General features: G+C 51.8%; 2 protein-coding genes, 1 pseudogene and 1 gene segment (V, D, J or C); 2 read left to right on the top strand and 2 right to left on the bottom strand.

Moving 5' to 3' along the window:
- LOC116498355 (M1-specific T cell receptor alpha chain-like) overlaps positions 1–6,415 on the bottom strand; it is a 318,814-nt gene extending 312,399 nt beyond the window's left edge. Inside the window, exons 1-2 of the mRNA XM_032202586.1 lie at positions 6,346–6,415; positions 5,412–5,707 (exon numbers count right to left, since the gene is read on the bottom strand). Of these exons, the coding sequence (XP_032058477.1) occupies positions 5,412–5,707; positions 6,346–6,394 (345 nt within the window). The 5' untranslated portion in view covers positions 6,395–6,415. The remainder of the gene's footprint in view (positions 1–5,411; positions 5,708–6,345) is intronic.
- LOC116498349 (feather keratin Cos2-3-like) lies at positions 677–1,474 on the top strand. The gene is made up of 2 exons (XM_032202582.1): positions 677–775; positions 1,148–1,474. Exons 1-2 carry the CDS (start codon positions 677–679, stop codon positions 1,472–1,474), a joined length of 426 nt encoding a protein of 141 aa, XP_032058473.1.
- Positions 6,416–11,695: 5,280 nt separating the features above from the next.
- LOC116498298 lies at positions 11,696–12,584 on the bottom strand. The segment is given in 2 exon segments: positions 11,696–12,042; positions 12,539–12,584. Coding segments are annotated over 2 exon segments (393 nt in total).
- Positions 12,585–15,974: 3,390 nt separating this feature from the next.
- LOC116498354 lies at positions 15,975–16,792 on the top strand (annotated as a pseudogene).
- The last annotated feature ends 5,496 nt before the right edge of the window (positions 16,793–22,288 follow it).

Genomic DNA, 22,288 nt, shown 5'->3' on the forward strand with positions numbered 1-22,288 from the left:
TATGATTTTATTCTTTTTTTTTTTTTTTGAAGCAAAAAATGAAAGGCATCAAGTTATGGGAGTGAAGAAGGAATTCCCTATGGACAGGATCTGCATTGCGTGTCTTGGGAAAACCCACCCGGCTCTGTCCGATGCTGGTAGAAGGCAGGATCACCTGCATGTGAAAGGTTTCCTTTCTGTGTACATGCATCTTGTTATTCCTTCTAACTAAAACAGCCACTGACCTGTTGGGCCTTTCTTTTGTGATCCAGAAAGGGCCCTGCACAACCTCTCCCCCTTTACAGACACCCCTGGGTCAGAGCAGGAGGAGGCAAAACAGGCCAGCAGGTATTCCCTGAGGGCAGTGTCAGCAGGGGTAGGGTCACAGTCAGGAGCTGGGTCACCTGTAGCCAAAAGGGCCCCAGAGAGTCCCTAGGGAGTCACCCAGACTGACAACATTTGCTTTTACTGGACTCTTCCAGCACGTGAGCTGAGTCTTCTGCCCACACTGACATGTATTGCCTGGAAATACTTGGGCCTCCCTGCCTGCCACTCAGAAGTTGCCTTCTTTGGGGAAAGGGCATAAAGCAGGAAATGAAAAGCAGCATCACAGGAAGGCAACACACATCCCGTATCATTAGGTGGGATGTTTTACATTCAAGAGCAGCTTGTCAGAAAATAGTCCCTGCTTCAAGGGATGCCTCTGGACATGGGGCAGCCAAGGCCCACTATAAAAGCCAGCCCAGCTCCGTGCTCTCTCATCCACTTCTCTGGCCTTCTTCTTGTTGGGAACCAGGTGAGTGTGAAGCCCCTTCTTGTCCCCCTCATTCTCCCACAGGAGGACTCAGTTCCTTGGACCTTTCAGCTGCTATCAGCTGTGTGCCCTGCCATATCTTGGGACTGCTGGTTGTGGGAGAGTCAAGTTGTAGGTTTGTCATGGAGGAAGATTGGGCCTTTGGTATGATGGCTCTTATGCTGAAGCCTAGGGTGTATCCTGGCTGTGGTGGCTCTTTTTGGGCCCTGTCAGGATGCAGCCAAGAATGCCTCGCACATCCCTGCACAGCCTCCAGCTCACAGTACTGCCTGTGCCTTGGATCTGTTAGGCTGTTGTGACTGGCTGCTCCTCATGAATGCCCATGTTCTGCTTCCTCCCTGCCCTCTGTCCCAGGTGAACCTCCTGCCCCCAGACATGTCCTGCTACGACCAGTGCCGGCCATGCCAGCCGTGCGGCCCGACCCCGCTGGCCAGCAGCTGCAACGAGCCCTGCGTCAGGCAGTGCCAGAACTCCACCATCGTCATCCAGCCCTCTCCCGTGGTGGTGACCCTGCCCGGCCCCATCCTCAGCTCCTTCCCGCAGAACACAGCTGTGGGATCCTCCACCTCTGCTGCCGTTGGCAGCATCCTCAGCTGTGACGGCGTCCCCATCAACTCTGGGTGCTGTGATCTCTCCTGCATTACCAGCCGCTACTGTGGCAGCAGGTGCCGCCCCTGCTAAAGATGCCAGACAGTGCCCCAGACCAGGACCCCAGGAACTCAGAACATGCTGCTGGACAAGAATGGATGGACGAAGAGACCTCATGTTGTTGTTGTAAGAGGACCTGACCATCTCTGTCTTGTCCTGTAAAGACAGATAGGAAGGGGCCAGTCTTGAGTCTATGACAACATGACCAATGTCTTCCTATCCTGTTTTCTACACGCTCTTTTTCTTTCTTTCCTTTCTTGCCCTCTGCTTTGCATGAGGCCCCAAGAACCAGCCTGGAGAGACCTGCTAGCCCTCCTCCCCATGTGGGCCAGGTAGATTGATGCCCTGTTGCAAGTCTGCCATTGGAAAAGCTAACAGATTTTTGTCTGCTCCTGCTGTGCTATGATCTCGGGGCCTCCTCTTGGAGTCACCTCCTTTCCCTCCTGAGCCTTGATAAACATTTGCAGCAACCCTGAGTGTGTCCCTGTGTGGTCTTTTCATCTGGATACTGATGGCCAAGGGAGAAAACCATTCCTTAGTGGGAATAGGCTGGGGGCACTGCCTCATTCCCCTAGGCACTGGAGGGTGGGACATACTGCAGCAATTCCTCTTTCAGGCACTGTCTCTTGAAGGTGAGGAAGACATCCCTAGTTCCATCACAGCCAATAGCCACCAGTCCTTGACTTGTGGCATCTCCGCCTAGACAAGCGCTGTTGACATTGGAGGCCCCAGCTCTTGGGGAAGAGTGTTCGTCTTGCTTTGGGTGAAGCTGTGCTGGGGATGGAGGCTGAGACCAATATGATCCCAAAGGACTGCAGAAACTGGGAATGGGTAATTGTCTTGGCAATGGCCCTCTGTCTCTCATCAACTTTCACCTTTCCTCCACCACCTAATCATGGGCATCATGTCTGGGCATGGAGAGCAGGAACAGCTTCTCTGTGCATCCCCATCACACTTCAGCACAGCGTCTGGCATGACCCAGCTGTTGCCAGGATGCATAGGGCTGAGGGGATCCACAGGTTCGTACTGGTACCAGTCCCATCAGGCCACACACTGGAGTCCCCAGGCCCTGTGAACTCAATGCCTTTTTCATGAAGGCAGGCCCAGGGCAGGGACCAATGCCCAAACACTCATGGCTGCTCAGTCTTGCTTTCTTTTCCCCAAGCATGGATCATCTTTCATCAGGCCCTGGAACTCAGAGACCTCATAGGTGGCACAATTGCACCATGCTCCAGAAAAGACATTCTGTGGGGGCAGGTATCCCACAGTCTCTGCTGAGACATAGCAGTGAGAATGGGACCTGATTGTGCACTCAGCAAGGTCTGTGTATGGGCCCTTGTTATAAATGGCTTCAGTCTTCAAAATAGGATTATAATCAAAGTTTACAATTTATTAAAGGAAGGTAAGCAAACACCGCTGGGTGCGCCGGGAGTCTCCCCTCCACCAGGACGCACACCAGTTACATCAAATAGCTGATTTTTATGCTCCTAGACTAATACATATTCATTACTACTTCTAAAAAAAAATGGGTTATTATAATTAGCTTCTGGGATCCAGTCCCTCCTACTGGAGCATGCGCATCAGTCTCTGGTGGCTCCCTGGGGGTTTCTGGGGGTCTTTCATGCTGAAGGCTCATAGTCTTCCTCTCAGGTTTTTTTCTTGTCCTTCCCCTTTGTACTCCTTGGCAGTATGTCAAAAGCTTACACAGCGTCCCCTGCAAGTTTTGTCTCCTAGCTGTCCTTCAGCTTCTTTTTTCTTCTCCTTAATCTCCTGGCCACCTGGCCAGATATGAGGGGCTTGCATAGTGTCCCACTCAGAAGCTATAACAGTTACTAGTTGTTAGCAGTTGTTCTGAAACCCCCAGACATCAGAGACTTCAAAGAAAGAACATACAAACACAAATACCTCTCTTATTGACGCTTCACGAGTAGTTAAAACATGCGTCACAGGCCATTCACAGGGACACTCCAGTCACATCTATAGCAGTGCTAAATCAACCACAAAGAAGGCAAAAAGGCTGTAACTGTTAAGAACAAGAGTCTGGAATAACAAAAGCAAATAGGCTCATGGATTTGAGGAATATTTCTGAAGATTTGATAAATTGACTATAATGAGGAGGAGACTGGGACACTGGGAGGAAAGGGAAGAAACCAAAGTCAAGGTACAAGAACTATATACATTAACCATTCTGTTTCTCTTAGACTTGTGGTTATACAAGAGTATGTAAGACAGAAGGTCACATTCATCATACCATGCGGCCCTAGCACTGTTCCATACTGACACGAATCAGATGAACATATATCACAATCCCCCATCTCCTTTTTCATGGCATTGATTCGTGTTTTCCTTTCTAATCAAGTTAATACTTGCCGAATTGATGCCAATTGATACCAATTCTGGATCTTTATTTGTTTTTATTATCATCAGAGAATGGGTTTTTTCTTTCCCTGGTTCTGGGTCAACAGGTATCGCAGATATTTGCATTCCTTGTATAACCGAGTGTATTAATCTGGTAATATTAAACATGGAATTATTAACAATCCTCCACATATCCCCAATACAACCATCCTTATTTTAGCAAACCAATCACCACCCATAAAGTCCCCTTCCATAATCATCTTAGATCGATTCCATTCCAAATTTGAACTGGGACATGTGCAATTTTCTTCATTTCCTTTACAAGTTCATTTACAGCTTTTATTTTCGTTGTGGTTTAACCCAGCAGGCAGCTAAACAACACACAGCTGCTCGCTCACCTCCCCGCATCCTTCTCTGGGATGGGAGAGAGAAATGGGAAAGTGAAGCCTGTGAGTTGAGATAAAGACAAAATAATAACAATAATAATGACAATAATGATGATAATAGTACTACTAGTAATAATGTGTACGAAACAAGTGATGCACAATGCAATTGCTCACCACCTGCTGTCCGATGCCCAGCCTAACCCTGAGCAGTCCAGCCCTCCTCCCAGCTCTTGCATCCCCAGCCTGTCCGCTGGCAGGACAGAGTGAGAAGCTGAAACGTCCTTGGCTTGGTGTAAGCACTGCTCTGTAACAATTAAAACATCAGCATATTATTAGCATTCTTCTCATCCTAAACCAGAACATAACGTTCTACCAGCTACTAGGAAGAAACACCCTTATCATCAATCTTTAAACAGCAATTACTAAAGTTACATTTTCCACAGACTTCTCCTTCTTGTGTTAGTAAATAATCCAAAGCTAGGCGATTTTGATACAAAGCAGTTCTCATCTTGGTATTTTGCTTTGCAATTAATCCAAGTGCATCTCTGGTTTTATTTATAACACCCTGAATGGCACAGGGCATGCACCACCCCAACCACAGGGCACACGCTGCGTGATCTTCTCCCAGGCACCAAGCTCCTCTGTCATTCCCAGAGCCATGAGGATGAAGTGGCCCTTGTGCTCCATGTAGCCCCACTGCTCTCCACACCCAGGTGAGGGCCTTCCCACAGTAGCACACCTCGGGGCCCTGTGGTGTGGGGGTGCTTTACTTTCACAAGGACTCTTGGCCCCTAGCCCAAAGACTCTGCTCAAGCTCAGGCCTAGCATGGCATTGCCCCAGCTCTGCTGCCTGTGTGCCTGTGCCTGGCCTGGCCAAATCTTGTCAGCCTGGCCTAGCCAGCCTCTTAGGCGGTGCAGGGCCATCACTGGATGGAGCCTTCATCCAGGCCTCTCTGGAGTCTGGCCTATCAGGTAGTAGCCCCGGCCCAGCTCTCACGCTGGGACCGAGACTTTCTACGCATAACACATCTATTGCTTGGGATAGAGCAATAATCAATAGGTGCTTCTGAGCCAGAATTATCTCCTGGCTAACACTGAAGTCTGAGATGGAGGAGCATATTCACAATTTGGAGATTCACAATTGTCTTGGAAATGACAGAATCCTTCTGGAGAACAAGTGCCCTCCACATCCAGAGTTGTTGCACAGCCAGGGCACCTTCCTGCACCAGGGTGTCACTCACAGCACAGAAGTACAAGGCGCTGTCAGAAAGCTCGACTTCCTTCAGCCGCAGAACACTGGATTTCCTCTCAGTGTTCAGCTCCGTGGTGAAACGGTCACTCTGCTTGGTGCCTGCTCCTGCTTGATAGAAAATCAGCTGAGGGGCTTGTCCCTTCTTCTGCTGGTACCAGAGCCAGGCATCAGGTGTAGAGCTCTGGTATGTGCAATTGGTCTGGAAGGTGTTTCCCTGCTCCACGGTGACTTGTCCTTCTTGCTGGGTGATGGACACCTGCCCCGTGGTTTCTGGAAGAAAGAGAAGTTCAGCAGTTCTGTGGGGAAATCTCCAGACAGCCAAACAGGAGTGAATTCAGACCTGTGGGAGATAAGGCCCCCTGTCCTTTACTGGGCTGAAAGGTCCCCAGGGCTGGGGCACAGCAAGGTGGTTTGGGGGCAGAGCTCAGAGCTCCCTGGCAAGAGTGGACCTTGAGGAGAGCTGTGCTGTGTGCCTGCTCCTCCTGCCTCACACATCAGGCAGAAGACAGACTGGACACGCTGGTAATGTCCATGGGAGGAGAGCTTTCATGTCCCTGTATCCACTTGGACACAATCTGGCTGTTTCTATAGGAAAGGGAGAAATGAGGGACTGCAGAGACTGATGAAATCTTCTCTGGTTACAGTAGGTGGACCAGAAGAGAGAGGCAGAAAAAGGATGGACTGAAAGGACGAGAGAAGCAGGAGAGGTCTCTTCTCCATCTCCTCATTCCAAATTTCGAAGAATAACAGCATTGTGAGATAACCAGTCCAAGAACCAGAAACAGGGGACAACATTTACCAACATTTTCCCTGTGATTCATAATGTCTTTGTCACATAAATGTGGTAAGGCTGACGAGGGCTTCCTGGGAAAAGAAGATTTATGTCTTGATTAAAAGCCAGCACTTACCCAGCAGTTGCCCCAGGAAGGCAGTGAGGATGAGATACCCACGGTGCATGCTGAGACTGATCCTCCTGTTTGCTGTGGGAGAGAGAGTCAGAAAAGCACCTCCCAGCCCCAAGAGAACAGAGCTCAGGAAATGACTCTGCTGGGGGAACAAGGGCAGATTCAGTAACAAGATATGTTCTGGTCTGACTGTGCCCCAAATGCTCCCTGGGGTTTCTCCCTCCTCCAGCTGCAGCAGCCACTGAGGATTGTCACAGTCAGGGGAACTTTGGGAGCCACATTATGGGAAAGGACTGCTCTCGTCTCCTCTCCTAGTGGGGTCCTCACTTCCCCAGCTACATCTGCCTTCTCTTCTAACTTCTGCACAGGCACTGTTTGGCCATGGCTGATGTCAGGGCAGTCTTCCCCACTGAGCTTGTTCTTTCTACCTTGGGGTCCTCTGCTCCATAGAAATGTTCCTATTTCCTGTGTGAGGAGTAGATACCTTTCACATCCCCAGAAAGATGGGAGGAACCATGCTACGCACCATCCAGGGTTTCTGGCTGTGTCCTGTTCTGGTGGGATAACCTAGCATTTGCAAGAGGAACAGGGCTCCATTGGGATGTTGGATGGCACGAGCCTAGAGGGGACAAGGACAAGCTGTTCCATCAGGCAACGGGTGAGGAGTCAGCAGGGAAAAGGATGTGGGTTCAGTGGGTCACGTGCACTCACAATGATGGGCCACAGGGGGCACCCACCCAGGGCCACATCCCCAGCAGTTTCTGCTTCCCTGATGCTTGGGCCCCCTCTATCACCACCCCTAACACCTTGTCTGGCTAGGTTGCGCCTGGCTAGTTGCCTTGTCAATGCCTCAAATGTGTACTTCTCAGACATCCAAAGGAATGACACTCCAAGCTCTGCAGACCCCAACTGTTCCTTTCATAGCCCCCAGGCAGCGTGAACGTTCTCCCTCTGTCCAAAAATATTTACCGCATGAAGCAGTGAATCCTCTCCACTGCCTGTGGTGTCCCAAAACAGAAGGAGATTTTTCGTGGAGAAGTTTGGGATCTGCATGGCAGCTCGCCTGAATAGGCACAGAGCTCTGCTGTGCTGGACAGAGCTGTGCTGTCCACATCCTTTGGCACGTGGTAGTGTGCATGTGGCAAATCTGTAGGAATGAAGCAATGTGTTGTTGTTTGATGAATAGAGTTCTCCATTTCAAAGAAGAATTACACAAAATCCCAGAAAATCTCCAAAGAAAACAATGCCAGTGAATCTCAGCAGGAGCAGGATCTGCAGCATGTACCTTGCCCTGACAAGTGGTCTGTCTTCTGTTCCTTGGTGAGCTCCACCACATCCACTCTCTTACTCCCCCTCATCAGAAGAGGGTGAGAAGAAAAAAATTTAATATAAGGGAAAAGTAAGAGAGAGAAATAAGCAAGGGCTGCACAGAAGCACAGAGAGAAAAGAAAATTATTCTCTACTTCCCCTCAAAAAGTGATGTTTGGCCATCACCTGGCAAACAGGGCCTCAATACTCATAGCGATTGTTTGGGAGGACAGATGTCTTCACAAAGAGAGCTCCCCGCTTTCCTTCCCCTTTCCCACCTTTTATTGCTGAGTGTGACATCACATGGTATGGAATATCCCTTTGGATGATATGGGTCAGCTGCCATGGTGATGTCCCCTCCCTCCTTTTGCCCACCCTCCACTTCCTGGCTTTGGAGGTGTTGGAGAAAGAATCTTGATGTTGTGCCAGCGCTGGTCCATAATTGCCCAAACATTGTTGCGATGGCAGTGGAGTTCTAGCTCTAAGTGCAGAGCACAGCACTCTAGGGACTACTGTGGGGAATGTTAATTCTGTCCCAGACAGTCCCAGTAAAGCTCCATAAATCAGGGTTCCCAGCATCAGAAAAAAACAAAAAACAAAAAACAAAAAACAACTTACCTATGCTATTCCCTTTTTCTTTCTTGTGTTACCTCCAACTTACAGTGTTTTATTCGGTACTAGAAGGCCACTCCTGCTGGCATCCATCTATATTCACAATCCACCCTCAAGAAAAGCAACAAAAGTCCCAATTTCTAGCAGGAATTTTTCATGTTCCAGACTGTGCGCATTGCCTTGTGTTCTTTCGCTCATTCAAGAAGAGTGTGGCTTCATTTGGCTTTTGAATATATCACCTAGCAATGCAATATGAATAGACAGCTAAAAAACAAAGATTAGGAGTATTTACATGTGAAGTCACCATGTACTATCCTAATTGCAGGAGTAAAAATCACGCCTGTGTGCTGGGAGACCCTGGCCCAACAAGGGACCCTTCCTCTCTGAGGATCACAGAATCACAGAATGTAAGAGACCTTCAAGATCACCTAGTCCAACCTCTGACCTAACACTAACCAGTCCTCCACTAAACCATATCACTAAGCACTACATCTAAATGTCTTTTAAAGACCTCCAGGGATGGTGACTCAACCACTTCCCTGGGCAGCCTATTCCAATGCCTAACAACCCTCTCGGTAAAGAAGTTCTTGCTAATACCCAACCTAAAACCCCCCTCGCGCAACTTTAGCCCATTCCCCCTTGACCTGTCACCAGACACGTGGCAGAACAGACCAACCCCCACCTTGCTACAGCCTTCTTTATGGTACCTGTAGAGAGTGATAAGGTCACCCCTGAGCCTCCTCTTCTCCAGGCTGAACAAGCCCAGCTCCCTCAGCTGCTCCTCGTAAGACTTGTTCTCCAGACCCCTCATCAGCTTCGTTGCCCTTCTCTGGACTCGCTCGAGCACCTCCATGTCCTTCTTGTAGTGAGGGGACCAAAACTGAACACAGTACTAGAGGTGCGGCCTCACCAGAGCCGAGTACAGGGGGACGATCACTTCCCTAGACCTGCTGGCCACACTGCTTATGCAAGCCAGGATGCTGTTGGCCTTCTTGGCCACCTGAGCACACTGCTGGCTCATATTCAGCCGACTATCAACCAATACTCCCAGGTCCTTCTCTGCCAGGCAGCTTTCCAAGCACTCATCTCCCAGCCTGTAGCTCTGCTTGGAGCTGTTGTGCCCCAGGTGCAGGACCTGGCACTTGGCCTTGTTGAACTACATACGGTTGGCCTCAGCGCATCGGTCCAGCCTACCCAGATCCTTGTGCAGAGCCTTCCTACCCTTGAGCAGATCGACACACACACCTAACTTGGTGTCATCTGCAAACTTACTGAGGGTGCACTCGATCCTCTCTTCCACATCATCAATAAAGATATTAAAGAGAACTGGCCCTAGTACTGAGCCCTGGGGGATGCCACTAGTGACTAGCCTCCAGCTGGATTTGACTCCATTCATCACAACTCTTTGGGCCTGGCTATCCAGCCAGTTTTTAACCCAGCAAAGCGTATGCCAGTCCAAGCCATGAGCAGCCAGTTTCTTGAGGAGAACATTGTGGGGAACGGTGTCAAAGACCTTACTGACGTCAATGTAGACCACATTCACAGCCTTTCCCTCATCCAGCCAGCATGTCACTTTATCATAGGAGATCAGGTTCGTCAAGCAGGACCTGCCTTTCATAAACCCATGCTGACTGGGCCTGATCGCCTGCTTGCCCTGCAAGTGCCGCATGATGACACTCGAGATAATCTGCTCCATGAGCTTCCCTGGCACTGAAGTCAAACTAACAGGCCGATAGTTCCCTGGGTCTACCTTCCGGCCCTTCTTGTAGATGGGCATCACGTTTGCTAGCCACCAGTCGACTGGGACCTCCGCCAATAGCCAGGACTGCTGATAAATGATGGAAAGCAGCTTGGCCAGCTCCTCCGCCAGTTCTCTCATTACCCTCGGGTGGATCCCATCCAGCCCCATCAACTTGCGTACATCCAAGTGCTGTAGCAGGTCGCCAACCATTTCCAGGTTGATTATGAGGCATACTTTCTGTTCCCCATCCCCTTTCACCAGCTCAGGATGCTGGGTATCCCAAGAACAACTGCACTTGCTGCTAAAGACTGAGGCAAAAAGGCATTAAGCACCTCAGCCTTTTCTTGTAACTAAGTTACTTGTAACTAAGTTTCGCCCTGCATCCAGTAAAGGATGGAGATTCTCCTTAGTCCTCCTTTTTGTGTTGATGTATTTCTCAAAACAATTGTTGTTATCTTTAACGTCAGTAGCCACTTTGAGCTCCAGATGAGCTTTGGCCTTTTTAATTTTGTCCATGCACAGCCTCGCAACGTCTTTATAGTCCTCCAAAGTGGCCCGCCCTCTTTTCCAAAGATCTGCAAGAATGATTCTGTCATGGCAGCACTATGGTAGTATGTAACCATTCAGAGGAGTGGGGATTGTACAAACATGTAAATGTATTGAGAAGGGGTTTTATGAAAGTGGAACGAAAAGTCTTAAGGGGTGCCAGCCTTGCTAGAAACCACCAGCTACCCAGACTTGCACTATTCTGAAATAAACAATGTCTAGTCCTTGTCTGTGGATTGACTCGTAGTACACTGGGTAACATATCTGGACTTTTTACCTGGTTGTGTCTCCTTCCACCTTCATCTGCACCTCCAGCGTCCTTGGTGGAGGGTAGTGTAAGAAGCTGAAAAGTCCTCAACATCGTCTAAGCACTGTTCTGCAACAGCCAAAACATCTGTATCTTTGGCTGATAATTCCCTTTTCAACCTTCTGTTTTCTTCCTCTAAATTTCCAGACCACTCCTTCTCAATTTTCCACATTGCAGCTAAGGACCAGCTAACACTCCTTCCTTCCTTTTCTCTTTCCTTACCGTACATGCATCTTTCCATTTATTAAGTTAATTCCCTGAGGCATTTGGATTGTGGTGTATTGAGCTTAGCCATTGCTGCTTTGCATCTTGCCTTCCATTTCCAAGAAAACCCTTTCACAATGTGGCCCATTTATTCATTATTCTAACACAAGGCTCCTGCTGACTACACCCAGCTCTGTCTCCCAACACTACAGAGCACTGGCAGGTTCTCTACGGATCCTTGGCAGAATGAGGACTGGCCACAGGTTGTGGTTGTAATTAGGAATGTATTATTACATAATAAATTACTAGAAATACTAAAAATTACTACAAAATCCTAAAGCTTACTACAAATAAATTGCTAGTTTGATTATTAGATTGATAACACCAATGCCCTTTCTCACCACAATGGTGGGTGTCTCCACATGCTGCGGCCAGTGAGAGGGAGAGACAAGGAGGCAGGGGTGCACATTAACAGCCCCTTCCACATGATGGATATTTGCCTTGCTGTTGGTTATGCTAACCACACTGCCAGGCATCAGGAGTGGGACAGCTGGCTCACCACAAGCCCCAGGTGTCCTTGCTGGGCAGGCTCAGCTCAGAGCTCCATGCAAACTGTGATGAGAGTAAACTGCACCTCACAGCACCTGCACCTTCCTGTATAAAGCTGCAAGCTGAAGGCACCAGTGTGGGCTCAGTGCACACAGGTAGACAGCGCTGTCCTGGAGCTTGGCATCTTGCACGTGGAGAAGCACCTGGGAGTTCTCCATGGAGAGCACAGAGGAGATCCTCCCGGAATGCACATGAGGCTTGAACTTGCTCACCTGCAGCAAGAACTGAGGGGACTGGGTCAGGTGCTGCTGGTACCAGAAGATGTATGGAGAAGAGGTGCTGGTGGAGAAATTGCAGTGCAGAGTAGCGTTGTGTCCCACCTGGATGGCAGTTTCTTGTGCAAACTGCACCACAGAGTCCTTCTGTGCATGACCTGCAAAGCCAGAACAGCATCTCAGCACTGCTTGAAGATGTATCTGTTCTCCCCCTCTCTCTCCTGTGTCTATCAGCTCACCAACTTGTTCACTGTCCCCCCTCTCCATCTCCCTTTTCATGGGCTATAAAATGCTGAGCTAAGTACACATGCACTCTTCTTTCTGCAGGTGTTATTCAATTCCCATACCCAAGTCTGTCAGCTTACCTACTTTTTAGCAGTATCTTACCAGGATTTGAGTCCTTACGTACCTATGAACAATGCAAGTATGAACGCTAGGCATCTGCAAAGGAAAAGTGCAGATGCTTATTCATCCCTGTACACTCGTTGCTCATGACATCTCCCAGACTGTCTCCCGTACTGGTCTGCAGCCCCTGCTCTCCCTACAGATAACACTTCTAGTTCTTCCAGGAGGAAGGAGTCCTATTTCCCCCCTCCAGAAATGATGGGATGCCACCTTGACCCTAGCTTGCCCTGCCTCAAAGTCACATCTCACCTAAGTCTGACAGTGCCAACAAGGCTGCCAGGAAAAGCAGGACCATGTCACGCTCTCGCCTTCACAGGGTGCCCACGTAGTGCCTGGAAAGAGGGAGCTCAAGCTTGCAAGTTCACTTCCCCCTCTGCCAGCTCAAAGCAGCCTCTAAACCTCAGCACAGAGGGTGGAGCAAAGCTCTCCCCCTGCTGCTCCTTGGGGCTCACCCCTGCCCCAGCAAGGCTCACAAGAGAGGGATGGACTAGTGGCTAAAGCAGTCAGAAAGGAATCCAGCCAGTCTTTGCTGTGCTCCAGGACCCCTTGGCCAGCCAGAAGTGTTCCAGCACTGGGAGTGTCACACTTGTGCAGTTAGCTCACAGCTGAAAGCCTGTGAAGCCTAGGACATTTCACTTGGTCAGCATAAAGGCAAAAGGACACCAACATGGCTGCTGTGTGCTTCCCTCTTTTTGCCCCTTCTGGCAGGTGGGCAGCCCCAGCAAGGGGCAAGTGTCCCCAGTGGCCTCCCCCTCCCATCCAGAACCCAGCCAGACACAGAGGCCTGCACCCACCTCTGCTGTCAATGAAGATGGGATTGCTTCCCCCACCCCCTTTCCACCCAATCCCCCGGGAGAGCCACACATTATCTGGCAGGGAAGGACGCCCCACCACAGCCCTCTGCTCAGCAGTCAGCAGCTCTGCACACACAGGAGTGAATACTGCACCAAGGGCAGACCTACAACAGTGCTGGCTAGTGCAGCAAACCCCTCAATGACTCAGTTCTTTGAGTTCTTTGAGTTCTTTGATCTCTCAAGATCCCAGGTTCCAACACATGTATTAGAGTGAGTGTCCAGCACAGATATTTGTTGTATTGCCAGGACGTCATCTCAGCGCCAGAGGTCCTGGATTTGGGCTTAGGAAGAAACCTGTACAACAAGCTCTTGGAAACAAGACCACTGCAGAAAACGGAGGAAACCCAATGTGGCCGTTCTGAGGCTCCCTCGGGCCCGTGCTGTTTAACTCCAGGCCCTGCAAGGGGACTTCCAAGCACCGGCAGCGACCCCACGCGGCCCGACTGTGGCTGTGCCCCCGCCTCGCCCACGCCCCACCTGCCCGGCCCCACGCACTGCGGGGCACCCCCTGATGCCTACAGCTCCACAGGCCGTTGGCTACCTTTGCTTCAAGGGCGCGCTGCTGGCTCGTGTGTGGCTGGGTGCCTCCTGCACCCAAAAGCCTTTCCTGAGGGTTTGCTTCCTTGGCAGCCAGCCCCCATCCTGAATTACTCTGGGGGTGCTTCCTGCCCAAGAGGAAAATCCTTTTCTTTGCTCCTTTGCGTCAAAATGAGGTTCTGGTCAGCCCCTTTCTCCAGCCAGCCTGTGTTCTCCACAGCACATTTGTGACCTATGCTGTCATGACCTGTGTTCCCTTGTTGGGGACCATGCACAATCGAGGGTGCCCTCCTTCCGACTGCTTGTGGCCCTAATGAAAGCATTCAGCAGGACAGGGTGTCTGGCACTGCCAGCTGCTACTCAAGCAGAAGGTGCCCTCCATGCCAAAGCTGCAGGCTTAGGCCTGCGGGAAGGGCTCCGATGAACTATGAACACTGTGCCAGACGGTCAGCCATGCTGAAGCACTCCAAATGCTGAGAATTCATTTGGCACAAGGGGGAGTGAGGGGGGGACACACAAATTACTCTTGCTATTGTGTGATCCCTTTGCTGTGATATTCTACACATGGAGGAGTGACAGCTGCTCCTTTACCCTCAGGCGAACCAGCCAGTCCAGGCAGAACCAGCCATGGGAATCTGTCCCCTCTGCGATGCATTTCTGAGACAATGCTGGCAGGCCTTTATAGACAACTGTGAGGAGATAGGCCTGGCTTCAGCACTGACTCCCAGGAGGACCTGGCAGTGTCCAGGGTTGGAAATCTCTGACTGACAGGCACTATCAGGAGCCTTACAGCAGTCTGCTTCTCCTGTACATCCCAAGGTCAACGATGGACAGCCACTCAGAGGCACTCCAAACGTTGCTATCCTGAATTAAACCAAGGATCCAAACTGTCCGGATACGGTCCTTGTTTGGGCCTGAAGTTGGCAGGAACAGGGGGTGATTGTTGCAGCGGGAGGAAAAGGAGGGCTCAGGAGAAAGGAGCTGTATTTTCCAGTGCCTCTTCCCTGCACACATCTCTGAGAGGCTGGTGCCATCTGCATTCAGCTGCTCTCAGGCTCCTTCTGACCCTGGGAACCCGCTCCCCTGCAGGACTCATGCACAGAGCAGGGGAGAGTGCTGCCAAGTGCTTATACCCTCGTGATAAAGGGGAAACAAGGACACACGCACGTGCTCATCTATACCTGCATGGAGTCCTGCACAAATCTCTGCACCCACGTGCCTTCACACAAAGCCAGCTGCACAGTGGTTGTCACAAGACAAGAGCAGATGTGTGAACAAAAGCAACCGGGAACTCAGGTGAGTGCAAAAGGTGAGCTTAAAAGGAGAAGTGCTATATTCTGGCCCTCGTTCTCATAGTACCCGGGGTTGGTGGGACTGTGAAGCTCAAGGGCAGCCTTGGTTGCAGTGACTGTGAAATGGTGGAAGTTAGGTTCCTGAGCACAGTGAGGAGGAAGCACAAGAAACTTGCTGCCCTGGACTTCTGGAGAGCAGACTTTGGTCTGCTCAGGCATCTGCTTGGTAGAGTACCATGATACAAAGCCCTGAAGGGGAGATGGGCCCAAGAAGGCTGGTTAATATTCAAGGAATATTCAAGCAATATTCAAGGATTACCTCCTCCAAGCTCAGGAGTGATGCATCCCAAGAGAGAGTCAGGCAAAATGCCAGGAGACCTGCATGGATGAACATGGAGCAACTAGCTGAACTCAAACATGACAGAGAAGGCCATAGAGGGTGGGAGCAAGGACAGGTAGACTGGAAAGAATATAGATACATAGTCTGATGAGGCAAGATAGGAATCAAGTTAGGAGAGCTAAATCGAAGCCAGAATTGAATTTGGCCAAGGAAAGAATCTTTGTTTCCATGCTTGTCTGTCTTGACAGAAGCAAGTCCAGAACATGGAGGGAGGTGATTCACGGCCTGTGCTCCGCTTCAGTGAGACCCAACCTGGAGTGCTGTGTTCAGCTTTGGGGCCCCCAGCATGAGAAAGATATAGAGCTGTTCAAGTGGGTTCAGAGCAGAGCCATGAAGATGATCAGAGGGGACCCATCCAGCACTTCCAGTGAGTCTTCTGCCCTCACTGATGCATTCCTGCCCTAGAAATCCTTGGACATTTCATGCCAGCACTCTAAAGAAACCATCACTGCAGAATGGCCATGGCCTAGATCTGGAAATGAAAAGGCAGCAGTGCAGGAAACCAGTGCACAGCCCATATCATTTGTTGGGATGGTTTGCATTCAAGATGAGCTTGTCAGAAAATTGTTACCTCTGCCAAGGGTGCCTCTGGGCCTGCGGCAATGAAGTACCAGTATAAAAGGCAGCCCAGTTCTCTGCTCTCTCATCCAATTCTGTTGCCTCATCCTCCTTGGTAACCAGGTGAGTCTGAAGCCCTCTCTCCTCCTCTTCTCAAGTAGAAGGGATCTTGCAGCAATAGACATCTCATCTGGGGGTGGTTCAGAGCTATGCTGGGCCTTGGAGTTCCTTCCCATGGGAGAGGGGTGGAGAGAGACGTTCTGTGTAGAGAGAGGCTGTGACATGGTGCAGAGGTAGCCTTTTGGGTTATGTGCAACGTGATTGTCTCATTGGATCAGCCTGCACTTTGAAGGGCCCTGTCAGTACAAAGCGATGAAGACCATGAACCTCCTGGCACAGCCTCCACATCCACCCTCACCAGTTGCCTTAGCTCCTTTGTGGTGGGATAATGGGGCTGCTCCTCACCATATGCTCTGCTTCCTCTCTGCCCTCTCTCTCAAAGGTTCAACTCCAGCCCAAGACATGTCTTGCTATAACCAGTGCCTGCCATGCCGGCCCTGTGGCCCGACCCCGCTGGCCAGCAGCTGCAACGAGCCCTGCGTCAGGCAGTGCCAGAACTCCACCGTCGTCATTGAGCCCTCTCCCGTAGTGGTGACCCTGCCCGGCCCCATCCTCAGCTCCTTCCCGCAGAACACAGCTGTGGGATCCTCCACCTCTGCTGCTGTTGGCAGCATCCTCAGCTGTGACGGAGTCCCCATCACCTCCGGGTGCTGTGATCTCTCAGGCATTTCCAGCCGCTACTGTGGCAGAAGATGCCTGCCCTGCTAAAGGCACTGCCCATGGCCCTGGGGTTCCAGCACGACCATGGTGCTGGACAACAGAAGGAGGAGTCTTCAGGCCATTGCTTTCAGAATGACTGACCTTCCTCACCTCCTCTGGCAAACATTGGCAGGAGCCTGACCAGGGGCTAGTCTGAGATCTCTGAAAACACAGTCCATGTCTCTCCTTCCATTCTAACACCTACCCCCCTGTCTCAATTTTCGTAGTGTTCTTCTCCTCCCCTGTGCTGTGGGGATCCTCAGATCCAGCCCTGCCACTGTGGTAACAGCAGACAAATGCCCTGCATGAACTCCTCCATGGGCAAAGGATGCTGCCTCTTGGTTGGCCCTGGTGATCCCTGCACTGAAGGGCCTCTGCTCAGAGTGACCTCCTTTTCCTCTCTACACTAATTAAAGTTTCCGGCAACCCAGCCTTGGCTGTGGATGTTTCTTCCCTCTGCGTATGCCCTCCTGAGCCACCCAGCGAGAATTGTCTTGCCCTTGGTGTGTATAAGATGGGTGTTTAAGGAGCCTTTTCCCCACTCCCAGAACAATGGGAGGTTGCGACATGCTGCAGAGGGTTTTCTCTTGGACAATGCCCATTGGAGCTGAAGAAGACATTCCTCACTTTCACAGAGCAAGGGGCAATCTACCCTTGCCTTGCAGCATCTCTGCCCACAGCTCCCCCCTGTCCTGCAAACAGAGAGCACAACCTCTGCTGTCCTCACAGAAGAAGCTACGAGTCTGTGGGAGGCTGTGGAGGCTTGGCACCCTGTAGGCTCTTAGGAACGGGCTTCTTCTTGCTCAGGACAGTGCTGTGCTGGGGAAGCAGGTGGGGACAGAAGATGGATGGCAGATGTGGGGAATGGGTGGAATAAGTGCAGGGATGCCTGACTGCTTCTACTCCACCCTCATCTTCCCTCGTTTGCCCTACCTCAGGGCTATGGCCAGCACAAATGGGCATGTGCGGCAGGAACATGTGTCCCATGAGGCCCAACTGCCCCCAGCACAGCACTTGGCAGGGCCCAGGTGATGGCACACATGCAGGGCTGATCCCCTTCACAAATCAGCATTGGTGTTCCCCGTCATGGACCATACACGTAAATCTCTAGTCCCTGAGGACCCTGAACCCATATGGGTTGGGTCAGTGCAAAGACAGCAGGCAGTTTGCATGCCCCCTCGCTGCTCTAGGGTGCCCACTTGCCCCCAAGCATGCAACAGCTTTCCTCAGGTGCAGGACGTGCACTCACAGGGACTTCCTCATGCTCATTTCCACTTTTCCTGACCATTTGCTTTGCTCCTGCTCAGGCAAGTTGTTTCTCTGTTTCTTCTTTTGGTTATGTAGAGGCTATGTTCAGGATATGTGCAGCTCTCTGTTACCCAGTTGCACTTCAAGGTTGCCCATTGTTTCCAGGCCCTGCTTGACTGCTGGCAGACATTTTTCCTGTCAGTGCTTTGCAGCCCCGTGATATCTCTCATCAGTATCTCATTAGAGCCTGGTTACATCTATAACAGGTCCCATCAGAAGGGCACCCGGTCCCTGCTCAGTTACAAAGATGTTTCCTTATGGATTCATGTATGGCCCTGCTTGGTACAGCCTTGTCATGTCCAGAAGGAATCAGCAATGCAGGCAAGAGAGATGAGCCAAAGGTGCGCTGGGGTAAACCCTTTGTCTTTCCTGGTGTCAGAGGAATGGAATCAGCCACAGCTGCAAGAGAATGCAACCAATTTAACCCAGGTGAAGCTGTGGCACTGCCAGGGCTAAGATGTGGGGTAGACCACAGGAAAGAGACCCAGGCAGAGCTCTGACAAACATTTCTGCTTTGTTGGGATGGCCCATTGCCCTGGAAGGGCTTGGCCCATGTTGCAACCCAAAACATGACTGGTAGTTCCTGGAGACATTGGTTTCTTAATTGCTCTGCTGTTTATTGCCTACCTTAAATGCCCCAGGACACTGTTAGCAATATATAATGTTTGGGTGAAGTTCTGGGTGCATGTCATTAGCAAACAGATAAAAGTGTGGTTGGGATCTGCCTCTGTGTTTGAACAAGGCAGATTAGCTTGGATGAGACACCCACTACGCTGAGAAAACACATTTGCTCTGAAATACGACGTGTGAAGCTGCCCCTTTGCCTTCAGGAGAACCAGCCAGACATGGGTTGGATGGGAATCTGTCCCCTCTGCGATGCATTTCTGAGACAATGCTGGCAGGCCTTTATAGACAGGTTTGAGGAGATAGGCCTGTCTCCAGCACTGACTCCCAGAAGAACCTGGCAGTGTCCAGGGGCGGAAAAACCCTGACTGATAGGCACTCTCAGGAACCTCACAGCAGTCTGCTTCTCCTATACATCCCAAGGTCATCGATGGACAGCCACGCTGAGGCACTCCAAACATTGTTACCCTGAATTAAACCAAGGATCCAAACTGTCCTGATTCGGTCCTTGTTTGGGCCTGAATTTGGGAGAAACTAAGGGAGATTGTTGCAGCGTGAAGAAAAGGAAGGCTCAGGAGAAAGGGGCTGTGTTTCAGTGCCTCTTCCCTGCACACACCTCTGCCAGGCTGCTGCCATCTCCGCTCAGCTGCACCCAGGCTCCAGACCCTTTCAGCAGAACCGAAGTGCCTTGGAGGGGCCGGGCTGGCGGGGGAACCCCCGCGGCTGCGGGACGAGGTGGTCCTGGCGGGCGGAGCGGCAGCGCCCCCTGGGGGCTGTGCCCCTGCCTCGCCCCCGCCACACACGCCCGGCCCCGCCCGCCACGGTTCCTGCACGGCCGCAGCCCCGGCTCCTCTCCCCGTGGCTCTCAGGGCGCAGTAATACACCGCCGCGTCCCGAAGACGGGGCTCGGTGAGCCACAGGACGCTGGACCGGCGGTCTGCTGCCACCTCGAGCCTCCCCGGCAGGTCCGTCAGTGCTCTGGAGCCTCTAGTACCGAACACTAGGGATGCGGGTCCTTGGCCCGGGAGATGGCGGTACCAGTAGATGACTTCACCAGTTTGGATGTTGAGGTGTGAGCAGGTGATGTTGATGCCGGTGCCCTCGGTGGTCTGTGCCCATGGCTCCTGCTGCACCTGGGCTCTGCCCACAGCCACTGCCGAGAAAGAAAGCAGGAGAAAACTCAGAAAATGTCTTTCCTGCACCGAAAATGTCACGCAGGGGGAGAGGGGAGAAGAAAACAGTTGACAGCTGATGCGAGCTTTTTCTCAGAAAAAAGCACACAAAGGCATTTCACTGGGAATGGTTATTAGGGGACCAAGTCGGAGCAGGACTGTTTGGGAGAAGAGTCCGAGCCAGGAGGAGAAGGGAAGCAGGATGAGTGGGGGTGTGCCGAAAGGAGAGGAGGGAGGAAGGGAGCAAGGCAAGGTGGGAGGCAACGGCCGGCTGAGCCTTCTGGAGGCAGGCGGGATGGCTGCAGAGGGAGGCCAGACGGGAGCGAGGTCCGTAAGAAGCCGGCGGGCCAGAAGCGAGGGCAGCCCCGTCCCGTCCCGTCCCGTCCCCGGCGCCGGCAGCCCCGCGCACCCAGGAGCACCGCGGCCAGCGCCGCCAGCCCTGCGGCGCGGCCCGGCCCTGCCGCATCCCGCCGCTCCGCCGCCCGCGCCGCGCTGCCCCCGCCAGCCCCGGCTCTGCTCCGCCCGCGGCGCCTCCTCCCCGCCGCCGCCGCCCGGCGCCGCCAGCTCCGCCCCGGGGCCGCTCGGGGGCTGTCCCGGGCTGCGAGTGCTGGGCGCCTGTGGGCGGGCAGGGCTTCGGCTGCTGCCCGCGGGGCTCTGCCCGTCCTGCAGCCCAGCCCGGGATAGGAGAGGCAGAGGGAGAGGGAGTGGGAGAGGGAGCGAAAGCGAAAGGGAGAGGGAGCGGAGACAGCAGCTGCCCGTCTGCTACGGCATCTCCTTTGGGAGTGGGAAGGGGAGAGGAGGGCAGTGAACGGGGTAGGAGACGAGGAGGCATAGAGGAGAGCAGAGAAGGAGCCTCAGCCCCATGTACCCCACGCAAGTGATGTGACTGCCCACATTTGGTCTCCTCACTGCCTCCCTCAGTCAGGTTTGTATCCCTGTGTGTTGCTTCCAGCTTCCTGCTGTTCTTTCTCTCGGCTCCGCCCCAGGTTCTTCCCCTAGAAGCAGCCCTTCAGGAGGGAGGAGCTGAAAGGTAAGAAAGAAAATGAGGGCTGCTGTGGAAGCAGTGATGGCAGCTTCCCCAAGACCTCTATTGCAGAAGAGAGTATAGAAAACGGCATGGCCCTGAAAGCAGAGACAGAGAACACAGCAGGGGAAACAAACAAAGAAAAAACCTCCCTCGGTTTTGCATGGCTTCCTTCATTTTCTCGGTCCCTAGGCTGCAGATTGGTGCATGGAGCAGGGGCATCACAGCCCTGGAGAAGATGGACACCACTTTGTTGCGGGACAAGTTGGCAATGGGCTGGGAATAGACAAGGAACATAGCCCCCGGCATGATACAAGTGCAGGGAAGTGAGAGTGAGCAGACAGTGTCTTGTGTCTCCTCACATGTCTACATTCAGAGGGAGGAGCACCCTGCAGGAGCTCAAGGAGGACAGGAAAACTGGTGGAGCTGTTGTATTTAAGGAGCACAGCAGTCCACAAGCTCTCTGCAGAAGGCAGCTGCATGACTGACAGCAAGTCCCAGAAGGAGTCGCAATTGTGTAGGGCCAGAGCAGGGCAAAAAAAGGGTGAGCACCGCTTGTGCCAAGGAGGGGAGCAGGAGCTCAGCCCACAGGCCTCCCACCAGACTGGAGTTCTGCAGTGGGTGGCAGATGCACGCAGCTTGGTCATAGGCCATGAGTGTGAAGAGGACATCCCAGTTTAGGCCCACTAGTGGAGGAAGGGGAGCCAGACCACACCGCTGGAAAAGTAAATGGTCCATAAAGAGGCGTCCTGACCAAGACATGGCACATGTCAGTGAATGGGAGGTTTCCAAAGACAAACTACACGGAAGGATACATGGGCTGTTTGGGCACCACACACGAGTGTATTCCCAGTCTGGATCAAGAGGTAGATGGCTGAGAATTCCAGAATGAAGAGCAGCAGCTCTCAGAAAGACTCAGTATGTACCAAAGAAACCTCTCTCTAGACCTTCCCCTCACTCCTGTGGAAAGGAGATAGAGTTGCTCTTCAGGATTCCTTGCCTTCCACCACTCGATATCTTCTGGAGGTAAAACACAGCAGGGCCTCAGCAAGCCAGGATGTTCCTTCAGAGAGAGTAGAAAGTAAAAAGTGTAGATAGGGATAATATAATATAATATAAAATAATATAATATAATAGGGATAATATAATATAATATAATTAAATGAAAAAGGAAGAAGAAATCAAAAACTAAAGAGAGAAGGATGTTTGGAAACAAAATGAAAGAAAATTATTCTCCGATTCCCATCAGCAACTAATGATTGTCGATGTCTTTGGAAGCACTGACTCAGTATGCCCACCCCTGATTTTCCTTCCCCTTTCACATCTTCACTGCTCAGTGGGACATCACCCAGTATGGAATATCCCTTTGGTTGGCTTAGGTCACCTGCCCTGGTGATGTCCCCTCCCAACC

This window comes from Aythya fuligula, chromosome 24, assembly GCF_009819795.1.
Source record: "Aythya fuligula isolate bAytFul2 chromosome 24, bAytFul2.pri, whole genome shotgun sequence".
In the NCBI taxonomy this organism is placed as follows: domain Eukaryota; kingdom Metazoa; phylum Chordata; class Aves; order Anseriformes; family Anatidae; genus Aythya; species Aythya fuligula.

Excerpts from the sequence above, each read along its gene's own strand:
- LOC116498349 (XM_032202582.1), top strand. The coding sequence starts at position 677 with ATGCCTCTGGACATGGGGCAGCCAAGGCCCACTATAAAAGCCAGCCCA. Across the intron at positions 776-1,147 it reads TTCTTCTTGTTGGGAACCAG|GTGAACCTCCTGCCCCCAGA; the intron begins GTGAGTGTGAAG and ends CCTCTGTCCCAG.